The following is a 13,447-nucleotide window of genomic DNA, read 5'->3' as shown; positions in this document are numbered from 1 at the left end:
GAACCTATAACACTAGTCTCAGCATTAACAGGACAAGAAATCAAATTCGTTACCAAATCAACAGCCGTAGATTCCTCACCCGGAATAGATTTCTCACCCACATCCCTATGACCGAGACCGTTCAGCACACAAGACGGGAAAAAAGGCATAGCATCAGAAGACAACGCAGTATCAGAAGCATCCGGGGGACTATCATTCACAGCAACTTTCATTATATTAGAATTAACATTATCCAAATTGATAGAGACATCCAAAGCAACAGGTGAAATCGAAGAAGTCTCCATAGAAGGTAACACAGCTGCAAAAGTCTTCAAATCATCAACCTCCCCTCTTTCAGCAATCTCACAAGAAAAAAAAGATTAGCCCTAAGATTAGGAAAAGAGATCCAAACGGGAACCACAGGAGATTCAATTTCCACATCTAATGTATGAGACCACTTAATCAATTTCATGAAGCAATTATTAACGAAATATGATCTATGCGCAAAAACTCTGCAATAATCCAGTTCATTGAAAAATTTAATCAAAACGTTTCTCTGATTAAGAACCGTAACAGAGACCTCCCCTTTTAGTTTCAGGTTAAAAAAAAATTTCCTAACAGCATCCAAAGATGGACGACTCGTAGGAAATTTACCCACTAGGGCAAATTCAAACGAGGCAGCTAAAGACTCAATTTCCATCTCCGAAATCCATAAAGAAGGCATGCCTTTGAAAGAAGAAACCTTTAGTTCAGGAAAAACCAAAGAAGTAGAAGAAGTACCAGACAATGCTTGTTTAAACGAAAGAGGCGAAGAGCCTGAGAGGAAACCAGGATCCCGGAGGCGAGAAGACGCCATCGAAGCCAAAGAAAGAAAAACGCAAGTAAACTGACGGAGAAACAACCAGACGCACAAAACCTAGGCGGACGAGCGGAGGCGCCGCCAGAGGGATTTTAGGGCGAAGCCCTAAAACCCAGAGCGGAGACGCACGAAACCCAGAGCGGAGGAAAAAAAAATAAAAAAAAGTGAGAGCATTTTCTAAATGTACATTAAATTGTAAGATGCAAAGCATTTTCCTTGTTTAATAAATAATTAAATATAATTAATTGAGATTTATTTTAGTTCTATGTGGTTAAAGTTTCTCATAACCACAATGCATCATAGTTAATTACATTTTCAACCCAATTGAGTGAATACTCTTAACGAAAGAATAGAAGATAATGAAAAATTTTAAGGAAATTCAGGAAAATAAAAGATACAGCCTCCCATTAAAATAGGGAGACTATAACCACCAAGCTAAGAGGTCAGGGCGTTGTCACCAAACAAATCATCCATGAGAAGAAAGTCTTCACCAAATTTCGATTTAATATATTCCATAATATAATTCTTGATATTTATAAATATTATAAATCATAAAATTATAAAATATTGCATGGATAAGGAAGGGGTGGCCAGCCATGAAAGCTTGCATAAAAATTGTCTTCAAACTTTAATGCTTATCTTTAGAAACTCAAGAGTTGTTGAACATTTGATAGACTCTCCTAAAAAGATGAAAAATTACTTCTAAAATAGTCATAAAATCATATAAGGTTCAGCCATGTCATGTTGACATTGTAATTCATGAATATTTATGACAACTAGACCTTTTAATAGATCTTATGATTGGCCTATTCAACAATGCCAAATTTTGATATTTATGACATTTTAAAGAGGCCAACCATCCAACCTTAGTATTTTTCTTTCATTCTTCATTCAATTCCATTGATATGTTACTTTTATGGTGCATCAAATGCACGATCATTCTATAATAATGAAATTTATAGTATCCAATATGTATTAGACAGACTAATTATATGTATATAAAAATAAAAAAAATTTAACAAGCACTTGTGCCCTAAACATTTTAAAATTTTTTGAAATATATTACACAAATATATTTAGTTAATGCATCTCTTCAATTTTATTTTTATATAAATAGCATCAAACAATTTAATGGCCACTTAATCTTTAGTTTTTTTCTTCTTGTTTTGCTCTATCTTTCAAAAAATATTTGATAATTTTCTTTTTTTTTATTATTATTATTTCTTTTGTAGAGTAATCAATTTTTTCAACTTTAATTTAACAATCTATGATATCATATGCTTATTCCTTCTACAATTCATCTTAAGATATTTAACAAATTTAAATATATTTTTTATTTTATTAGGAATTTATAATTTTTGTTATATGAATTCTTTTCATATTTATTTAATTTTATAATCACTATTGTTGTGTACTACAATAAAAATTTTAGATAGTTTATTATCTTAGAATCAGAAGGAAATCCGACACATACATAGATAAAATATGAGCTACATAAGACAATAGGGGTTTTATGTGAGAAACTCAAAAGAGGGGAAAACCACAATATCTAGCTCAATCAAAATGATTTAACTAGTGTTTGTCATTGATTGCAAATGATGCATTTGTGTGATTAAGGAATATGTTGATATAAAATAGTGGATATATAATATATATAATATGTTTAATGGTGAAAGTTAACAGAGTCCTATGGCATAAGATCTATTTTTTATATATTATTTGCTATTTATTTTATCGGCATTTGTGGAGAGAAAGCTATAAATCAAGAAGTCCAATATAAATATTGATGTTGACATTAAAATGACAGTTGGTATTGACGATATCCATTGGTTGACATTGTACATTGACATTATTAGTGACAATGTATGATAAAGTTAGTGGGCACTAGTGTAACCAAGCATTAATGTTTAGAAGATTGTAGAGTGATAGTGGTTGGAGAATCATAGTTAAGGATAGTGGTTGGAGGTCCATATTCAGGTAGCAGTTGTCGGAGAATCGTAGTTTGACGATAGTAGTCGGAGGATATTTAGTTGGGCAATGATGGTTGGACGATTATAATCAAGCAATAATAATTGTAGGATCATAGTTTTGCGCTAGTTCTCGTATGACCATAGTCAAGTGATGATGGTAGGAGGATCATAATTAATTAAGCATTGATTGTCAAAGGATCGAGGTGGTTGAAGAGCTAAAACCGGGTCGTAATAGTGGGACAATCATAGTAAGATAATAGTGATTGAAACATAATGGCCTAAAAAATGATGGTTGGATGATTGTAATCAGGGGATAGTGGTTAGAGTATCATATCTATTGGACTGTGGTCATATGACTATAGCCAAGCAACATTAGTTAGAGGATCATAGTCGGGTCACGATCAATGATGTTTAAAGGACCATTATCATGTGATAGTAGTCAAAAAAGAATAATTAAGCAATGGTGATCAAATGATCATAATCAGACAATGGTGGTCATATAATAGTTCGAAGATGATTATAGAGCAGTGTTTTGATAATGGCTATCAAGTGGTTGTGTTAGGGTGGAGCTCTATGATTCTTCAAGTCTGCGACTTCTCTTGAATCTCAAGCCAAGAGTGCAAGCTCTCCTTATGTAGAGAGTGGGAGATTATTTAAGGATTTTTGTGAGTGACATGATCCATAAATATAACCAAAATTCACAACACTTTATTAGATGTCTGATATGGAATTCTCCAATCATAGGCTATTCTTTTAGCATTTAAATGCCTTAATAATGGAAAAGTTAGATGATTTTAGGCTCGTTCGATTTGCCATACTCAATTTGAGTATCTGCATGCAAGATTTAAATATTGTTTGGTCCCTAAAACATGAAAAAAAATTAATAAAAAATTTATTTATTTTAAATTTCACAATATATTTTTGGACTTTTGAGCTAATTAAAGGTAAATACACACACATTACATACGCAAACTTCAAACCTGGCCTCTTGATTGATAGCCAAAACTACCAATCAATAAATCAAGATGAGCTTCATGTTATTTTATATTTGATTTATCTTATCAAATATCAAAAATCTTAAAACCATACATTTATTTTAGCACCATAATACTCAAATAAAGCAGCCCCAATCTCTATATCTCCTTAGACTTCATAGCAAAGATGGTTCTTTGGGACAAGAGGCCACCACTACATCAGCAGTCAAATCATTTCCCTTGTTGATAAGGGTTGTTTGGTTGCCTGAAAAAGTAAGAAGTATAAAGGGAACACTTTGAAATTATTTGGATGATTGTGAACATAATGAATGAGATTATTATTATTTTTATTTAGTTCGAAGTAAAATGAATGGAAAGTGCAAAAAGATAGTGGCCGGTGGTGGTGGGTGGTTGGCAATAGTGGGCGGTTGGTGGTGTTGGGTGACCGATGGCAATGGCCAACAGCAGTGGGCGCCCATAGGCGGTGGTGACAGCCAGTGACAGCGGTGACATGCAGTGTTGGTGGTCGGATGTGGTGGTAGCTAGCGGTAGTAGGTGGTCGATAGCGATTTTGATTGCCTACGATGGCGCTGATGACGGTGATGACAAGTGGTGGTTATAGTAGTCGGCGGTGGCGGGCATTTGTAGGTGGCTGACTCATGGCAGCAGCACGCAGCAACAACTGCAATAAATTTTCGATGTATTTAAAAATGACTCAAATGAAAAGAATTTCAAATATGCTAAATTTGAACTAAAGATGAAATTATTTTAACTTGTATATCTTTTACTTTACACCCCTTTTATCAACCAAACAGCCCCTAAATTTACGTAAAATAATTCAGGAAGTGGACAGACACAAATACCTCGAGAAGCTGTAGGGGAATGACGATCAACGCAGAGGCGCGATCCCAGATCTGAACACAGTGAACCCTAACCAACCCCGGCGTGGGCCGTGCGGCCATGGCCGGTGCCGTCTCAGCTCTCTTCCTTCTCGACATCAAAGGACGCGTTCTCGTCTGGCGTGACTACCGCGGAGATGTATCTGCGGTCCAGGCCGAGCGGTTCTTTACCAAGCTCATCGAAAAGGAGGTGACATCCCGTCCCTTTTCCGGCCACCTCTTTTTCTATCCCGCTACGCGAGAATGGTTTTAGCAGATCGGGTCCAATTCTTTCGGCTCCGGCTTGATTCGGCTTCTCGTGTCAGCGGATTCTTATTGATTGTGTTCCATTATATATTTCTTTGAGTCGGGGTAGGCGAAGAGATTTTTGCAGAGATGCAGAATTTAACTTTGAATTGGTGGCAGGTGGATCCGGATTCACACGATCCGGTGGTGTACGATAATGGAGTGACCTACATGTTCATCCAGCACAACAATGTTTTCTTGATGACTGCGGCAAGGCAGAACTGTAATGCTGCGAGTATACTTCTCTTTCTGCATCGAGTTATAGATGTGAGTTCGTCCGTGCAAATTGGACCCTTGAGCCCCTGATTTATCCTTCCTTTCAGAGATATATTACTGGTTGAAGAATATGGATCTGATCTTTGTGTCGCTTACAGGTTTTCAAGCACTATTTTGAAGAACTGGAGGAGGAATCACTGAGAGATAATTTTGTTGTGGTGGTGAGAAAATGAATCTTGGCCTATTTTCTCCATTTCAATTGTATTGCTTTGGTGTGATGGAAATAAGTCGCATGGTTTCTGCAGTATGAATTACTTGATGAAATGATGGACTTTGGATACCCTCAGTATACAGAAGCTAAGATTCTTAGTGAGTTTATAAAGACAGATGCTTACAGGATGGAAGTTACACAGAGACCTCCGATGGCTGTAACCAATGCAGTGTCTTGGCGTAGTGAAGGGATAAAGTACAAGAAAAATGAAGTAGGTTGTCACCGAGCTATTTTTGAGCATGCAGTTTTATTGTCCTTCCCCATGTTTTTTGTCTGTAAGAAGTTGCTGCTTTTGTTTATTAGGTTTTCCTAGATGTTGTAGAAAGTGTGAATATTCTTGTCAACAGCAATGGACAAATCATTCGTTCAGATGTTGTTGGTGCATTGAAAATGAGAACGTATTTGAGGTATGTTGCCTTGCCTCTTTGTTGCGCTTCTTATATGCTTTATTTATATGGTTTTTTTTTTTTGGTTTCTTCCATTGATTTAATAATTTACCTGTAGCTGTCTGTGTTGAGAATGAGAATGCCAATTCCAACAAACATATTGTTGTATGTTATGGTAATTATGAATTGAACAAATTGATCAACCATAACCTTTTATACTTGAAAATTTTCATGGTTTGCAAATTGCTGATGAGTTGGAACTTGCTGTTGGATTTTCAGTGTTCCCAAGACTAATGAGATAGGAAACTGAAGAGGAAGCTACTTTTATCCCATTTTTATTTGGCATTGGACAAAATTCTTAAAGATTTCTGGTAGAAGATGTATATGAGGAAATGATCCAATGGATATGAATGTTTAAGTTATTAATAAAAGGGACACACTTCTTGAAGAGTTTTTTTTTTAATGAATAAATTAATTCATCAATAGTACTTTTTTTGGCTTTATGTTATAAAGTGCTTATTATGTATCTTATCTTATACTTCAATTTCCTTCTCTTTATAGTTATAAACTGTTAAGCTAAATGAGGACTTTAGGGCAATTCTGATGCGGAATTTTTGCAATCAGGTAATCAAATGCTGAGAGGAAATCAAGAAATTATTTTTTACTTTGGATGTCTCTTAAGGTGAACTTTTTGCATCATTTTCTGAAGTTGAATAGATTTAAAGAGACATTTTAGATGCTATTCGCCATCCACCTAGGTGAAGTACAAAATGTGAAATCAGGAATCGAGGTATTTTGCTTTATAGGGCGTGGCATAAGCCTCAAAATAAAAGAATAAAAGTTCATAAAATTATAAATAATTCGTAAAAATGACAAAAATGAAATAAGTCATCAACATATTTACTTGACTCATCATCATAAAGATATAAACTATAAATCTCAATATTAAAAATTATTATAAAATGAAAGCCTGAAATGATATTTAAGGTAAACACTCACATAAAACATAAATATGCTATAAGGATCAGGATCCATGATGGCCTCATCCTCACTTTTCACGTATATGCTCATTTCGTATCTTGTCTCTAAGAGTAAAGCCACTCATCCACGTGAGCATCCTCATCTCTGCAACACTTAACTTAATATTATACTTCTCTTTTTATGTCCAACATTCGGCACCATAAAGCATTGCAGGTCTAATCACCATCTTATAGAATTTTCCCTTAAGTTTGAGGGGTACTTTTCTATCACACAACAAGCCCGATACATTCCTCCACTTCAACCATCCAATTTGAATTCTAATAATAATATCCCCATCTATTTCACCATCACTCTGAACAATAGACCCAAGATATCTAAAACATGTACTCTTATTAATGACTTGTTCAACCAAATTCACAATTCCCCCACAAGAAAGAAGAGGGTGGGAGGGAGGAGGGGAAAGGGGCTTAAGCTTTCAGGCATGGTAAGATGAAGCCCTTTCAATAGAGTTGAGAAGAGAAGAAGCTCTCACAGCCAAGAAGAGAAGATGATAATATCAGCAGTAGCAACGTCATCTTCTCCATACTTGGCCCTTGTTTTTGTAGTAGGTAGATGAGTTATCTCTCAGTTATTATATCGAGAATATCTTTTTATATACAAAAGAAATTTTTGATATTCTTCTCTTTTAAAGATTAGTGAAATATTTAATCTATGTACGGATGTAGACATAGGTGAATATCATCAAACTGTATAAACTTGTGTGTTTTGTGATTTTGATCTTTGGTGTGTTCGTTCTTCTTATTTAATAGGTTTAACTCGAAATTTTATCACTATCCTAGTAATTAGGGTTTATGAGACCTTAAGAGATGTAGGGAAGCTTTTTTTAGGTAAAATTTTATGACTAGAAAATAATATTAGTATACCAATGGAAATTACCAATAATTGTTAGAGAAAAAGAAAATCACAGAAACAAGATCGAGATAGCATGTTATCCTAGTATCCAAAACCTTTAGGAGCATGAAGTTTATAAAAAGATTCATTTGGACTCATTGCTTGAAGCTTGGTAAAAATAGGTGAGTGATAATAGATTTTTTTCTAGGATTTCAGCCTCATATGGTAAATAGAATTTGGAATTTCTTAGCAACCACAGAGGCAATACATTGAGCCCGCTCATTTGAATCATAAAGCTAATGATCCTGATCATCACCATATTCACAAATTAGAAGGAGGTGAGGTGTTGTAGTAATATATGGATCAGGATTAATGGTCATACTTATAGGTGTTGACGTGACTATCATCATAATGCTAATATGTGCAAGTGCAAGTGCCCCTAAATCCAAAGGAGAATTTAAAACTTGTCCCAAGTTTTGATTGCATGGTTGATCCATTAAAAGAGTTATCTCCAGAGTGATTGAGAGTTAAATTTAATCATTTGGTTGTACATCTTACACCTGATAACCTTATATCTATATGAGCTTTGAAACATTTAGAGAAATTGTTGCAAAAAAAACAAAATGCAAGATGAATAGTGTGTTGTTATGCCTTCAAATTCAAGTATTCAACCATTTGCTAGTATTCAGAAGTCATGGTACCCACTAATGCTTCAATTTTCAATTGATATGTAAGTCTAGTTCAACTAGAACTCTTGCCAAAAAAGGCCTTAAAATACGAGCAATAGCATTATCTACTTGTAAAGATTCATCAAATATAAAACCCATGGGATATCACTTTGATTGGTTTATGCAGTGTAAATGATGTTCGAGGGAATGCAATCCAAATTGGAGTGATAGTTGGTTCCTTAAAAAAGTCAAATAGGATGACCATTTTAGCATGCATATCGAATACCCCTTATATAGTGTATTGTTGAGAGAAAAGTCTTGTGTAGTCTGCTTCCAAAGAAAGTTTGATAATAATATAATAAGGAATTAAGGATCAATAAGAGCAACAAAATGACCATCTATCAAATGTAGATCAGACATAAATTTGCACATAATCTCTTTTTTGGGTGGCTCAATGAGAATTTGACAAAATAGAAAAATATAGAGGCATAACAAGATTTGATATCTCCCCTTTAGTGGGATGAGATAATGTTTGCTCTGATAAAGGCCCCATGTGAGATGCAAGCTAAGACGAAGTGAGTGCTCACTACCAAGCAAGCATGCACAAGCGAGCCGCGAGCACGACATATGTGAGTGAGCACAACAGCAAGCTTGCTGAAGATCGACTATGCAATTTCCAAATGCACAACTAACTTTATTATTTTCTAAGATGTAGAGAGACTTTGTGGTCCAGTGGGGATTGAACTAGGGTTTTATGGAAGAGAGAACCTAAGAACAAATTTGGATTAGAGTTTTATATGGGGTGGTTGACGATTAAGTGAGAATTAGGGTTGCTTTAGGGTTGTCAAGGAGAGGGGAGGTGTTTGCTAGGGGTAGGCTAGGCTGTGAGTAAAATAATTGCTAAGGTAATTAGAGAACTCACCTAAATTCTCCAAATATCAAGCCACCCAACCTTTACCCAATATTTGCAACCAAGGAAATAAGCTTCAATAATGCATCTATTCTTCAAGAGAGCTCGTTTGGTGTATTTATAATGCAAAATAAACAAAAACACATGAAACTATTTAAGATGGGGACTGGCTAGTGCAAAATAGAAAGAGAGTGGTTCCAAATTACATGCAACTTCTCATCCTTTTTGGAGTTGCCAGTTGTGGACTTTTCAAGGGAAAAGCGGGTTATTTTGTACACATGGTACTTGTTCTTGAGGTCTACGGATCGGTCATTCACAGTTGGATGCTGGAGTGATCTTGATGAGGACATCCTACCGTGGAGAGTTTATTAGAGAAGAGACCGAAGATCTACGGCTATGATTGGACAACTTTATTTTTTAGCTTTATTTGTATTTGATTTATTTATGTATCTTTTTTGTTTTTACCCTCACTTCTTCATTTGGTGTCTTAAATTTAGCAGCCTCTTTAAACCCTCTCATTAATTCCCTCTCCCTAGCCTTGCCGCCCCACCCATATCTTCTCTAATTGTTACTTTCCCATTAATGCTCCCCAATCAATTCCCCTCCCATTAGGGTGTGCCGCCCCCTCCCTACCCCTAATTTATGGACATTCAAATTCAAATCTTCCCCCAATCTCTCCTCCACTTAAAGCAACCATTAATTCCTACTCAACCCCAATTGATTCTTGTCTTAATTTGCATGCCACCTAGACAAGAAATCAATTCCCGAATTTTGTTAATTGCTGGAATTAAATTCATAGTTTCCTATTTGCTTCCCTTCCTTACTCATCCCCCAAGTAAGGAATTAAACACCTCTCTAACTGGCCATAGGCCCCCCATCCACTTCTCTACACTTCTTCTCCTTCACTTGATGTTTTCACCTAAAAAAGGAGAAATAAATCCTCCTCCCTTGCCGGCCACATCCCAACCATTCTGGCACTTTAATACCTTGTCAACTACAAGGTGTGTTTACGTCAAAGCGCATCCACGGATGATGAACGGCCAAATCCTGGAGAATTTTGGAGCAAAGTCCAGAAGCTTGAGAATGGTGAACTCTTCTCCTAAACCTTTTATCTTTAACTCTTCCTCAATTGTGGTATCGTTAAAATTATGAAGGCTTCTCCGCTTAGCTCTTATTATGAGCATATGTGAGTGGATTCTTATAGTGACTATTCTAATAGTTAATCAAGGGATTTCTTTAAAAGCCCCACATCAGCAGGGTTTGATTTAATTTGATTATTTTGTGCTCCTAATATTATCATATAATTGATTGCCTGAGCTAATCAATATCTTGTTGGCTTCAATCTTTTGTTTAATACATGGGAATCTTTTCATGAGCATGTAATTTCAAGTTTAATAACATCACATGTGCATGTAGTCCTACTTCAAATATTTTATTAGAGCATATCTTTAAATCCTTTACGGAGGGAGAAACCAAGCTTTTATCATGATCATTTGCTTTGAATTTTTGTGATGTTGATGACGATGATCTTTAAATCTTGCTGCATTGCTCTAATTTATGACTGGTCATTGGCTTGTGTATGTGTTAGTGATGCAATTAGTAAGTGTGAAACCATAAAGTTAGGATGAGACTTCATAGTTTATCTGTGTGATTTTTTTGTTTGATTTGGTACCTTTGATAGAATGAAAAGAAAGAGTTTTCACTTTTCTTTGAACCGAGACTGCAGTTCACCCAAGCTACTCCTTTTTGAAATGAAAGAGAAATGAAATTCCTTCCATAACCCTGCCTTGTACTATGCCAGTTTTTTCGAATTTTCCATTCACCTCCTTGAAGTTATTTTATACCACTTCATCCGCATTCAAATTTTTGCGTAAGATGATTAATGATGCTCTAATATTCACAGTGGCATGCCGGAGTGTAAGCTTGGTTTGAATGACAGAGTTCTTTTGGAGGCTCAAGGTCGGTCAGCAAAAGGAAAGGCCATAGATCTGGATGATATCAAGTTCCACCAGTATGTAATTTTGGCTGGAATCAAATTTTATTTATGTCCACTTCTTGTTTTCCTGTCTTTGTAAGAAAAAGGAATCTATTTGAAATTTTGATTGCTGCAATTAAAAATTCCATTGGATTAAATTATTTTACGCCTGATACTATGTGAAGGTGTGTCCGTTTGGCACGTTTTGATAATGACAGAACCATATCTTTCATACCACCTGATGGTTCTTTTGATCTGATGACCTATAGACTAAGCACACAGGTTTTAAGTCCTGCTCTGATTTTTTTCATACTGCGTAGGAAACCCGAGCTTGTCTTTTTTATGCCTGATTTACTTATCCTCTTATTGTTGCTGTGCAATGCTGAAACATTTAGGTAAAACCTTTAATCTGGGTGGAAGCTCAAGTTGAGAGACATTCAAGAAGCCGTATTGAACTAATGGTCAAGGCAAGAAGCCAATTTAAGGAACGAAGGTACTCTTTTCTGTTGAAATGTCTTTTTTACAGGGCTATAATTCTTATTATTCTTTTTTTCTTTCTTTTTTTTGAAGATTTACATATTTGTCTAAAATGAATGCAGTACTGCAACAAATGTTGAAATTGAAATACCTGTGCCTTCGGATGCTACTAACCCAAATGTGAGGACGTCCATGGGTTCTGCTGCATATGCACCAGAAAAGGATGCATTGGTTTGGAAAATAAAATCTTTTCCTGGTGGGAAGGTATGGCTTACCGGCAGAATTTTATCAATTCTCGTTATTTTCAAGGATTTTAAAACTGGACCGGTCAATGAACCGGAAGGAGGGGTTAGAAGTTTGATGGTTCGACCGGGGTCGAACCGGATGATGTAATAAATATTTATTATATTTAAATATTATAATAATGACACAACTATTTATAAATATATAACAAAAATTGAAGAAAATTATAATATGAAGTATAAAAAACAACTTTACAAATTCATAAATACAAAACTGAAATTCAATAACAATGCATGCACATACCTGCTTCAAAAACTCAGCTCTAAAAGCTCTTGTCACTTCAATGATCCCTTGACTCTGTTATTTGCAATGGCTAAAGAGTCCTCGGGATGGTCACTTCTTATTCTCTTAACTTCCTGAATGACAGAAAATGTAAACATTATTTATGAATATATTACTGAAATCAAACCTCAAAAGAAAGATTCAGATAAATCAAAATCTTCTACTACCTCTTCCACACTGGTGCTGTGATCCTTTGTAAGTTACAAGGAAACAAGATTTTGCAAACCATCCATTTGATCATCACAACACTTATAATTCTCAAGATCATGTAAAGTCTCTTCATTTATACTCTGCAAGTTCAACCTCTCATTCCTCACTGAATCCCAATTTCAAACATCATGAAAAAATCTATTAGCAAAGTAGATTATTCATTCATATGGGCATATTAAATAAAGTATATAAAAAATATTAGATAAAGTAAATAAGAAAAACATAACAATATTTTTCACTTGAAGATGCAACTAATCATAAAAAGATGCAAAATTACTTTATACCAACTGATAACAAAAACAAAACATATTCATAATTAAAATCAAAGTTTCACTTTCTCAGTTCAATAGTTTCAAAGATCTCCTAAATTAGCATCATCAAATCTATCTATATAAGTTGAGTCTCCAGGCCTCGCTTCACCAAAATGTTCAAACTCAAATGCATCCGATTGATCAAGCCCGGTTATGTCTCCTACATCTCCTTCATTCTCTAAATCACCTTCACCAACAAATAAGATATTATTTTTGCTTTCAATTAAATAATATATTCAAATTTTATTGTCAACTTATAATGTCCTGGCTGATTAAATGATATATTTTGTTCTTCAACAATTGGTATTGTATCCTCTTTGTATATCTCATTTTTCAAATCCTGTAAGTCAAGTTCTGGAGTTGTTTCATTTTCAAGTATCCAAAAATCAACCATTTCAACACAAGTGTAGTCCAGAGGGTCATAATGTCTTTTTTTAAGTTGAAACCTAAAAAATGAATAAATAATTTTATGTTAAGATTATACATACTACTTAAATTGACACTTGTACATAAATTTAATGTTAGATCATACCTATTCTTTAAATTCAAATTATATCGAACATATACAAGATCGTTGAGTCGTTGATGCTCCAAATAATT

General features: G+C 34.9%; 1 protein-coding gene across 1 annotated transcript in view; it reads left to right on the top strand.

Annotated features, from left to right (window-relative positions):
• The first annotated feature begins 4,606 nt into the window (after positions 1–4,606).
• The window catches only part of LOC110116575 (AP-1 complex subunit mu-2), a 19,194-nt gene continuing 10,353 nt past the window's right edge, over positions 4,607–13,447 (top strand). Inside the window, exons 1-9 of the mRNA XM_020850217.2 lie at positions 4,607–4,871; positions 5,087–5,233; positions 5,341–5,403; positions 5,488–5,664; positions 5,757–5,860; positions 11,193–11,300; positions 11,450–11,546; positions 11,660–11,757; positions 11,864–12,005. Of these exons, the coding sequence (XP_020705876.1) occupies positions 4,743–4,871; positions 5,087–5,233; positions 5,341–5,403; positions 5,488–5,664; positions 5,757–5,860; positions 11,193–11,300; positions 11,450–11,546; positions 11,660–11,757; positions 11,864–12,005 (1,065 nt within the window). The 5' untranslated portion in view covers positions 4,607–4,742. The remainder of the gene's footprint in view (positions 4,872–5,086; positions 5,234–5,340; positions 5,404–5,487; positions 5,665–5,756; positions 5,861–11,192; positions 11,301–11,449; positions 11,547–11,659; positions 11,758–11,863; positions 12,006–13,447) is intronic.

This window comes from Dendrobium catenatum, unplaced genomic scaffold (assembly GCF_001605985.2).
Source record: "Dendrobium catenatum unplaced genomic scaffold, ASM160598v2 original_scaffold_76227, whole genome shotgun sequence".
Classification (NCBI taxonomy): domain Eukaryota; kingdom Viridiplantae; phylum Streptophyta; class Magnoliopsida; order Asparagales; family Orchidaceae; genus Dendrobium; species Dendrobium catenatum.
The sequence above is the reverse complement of the archived record's forward strand: the minus strand, read 5'-3'. Positions and strand labels throughout refer to the sequence as shown.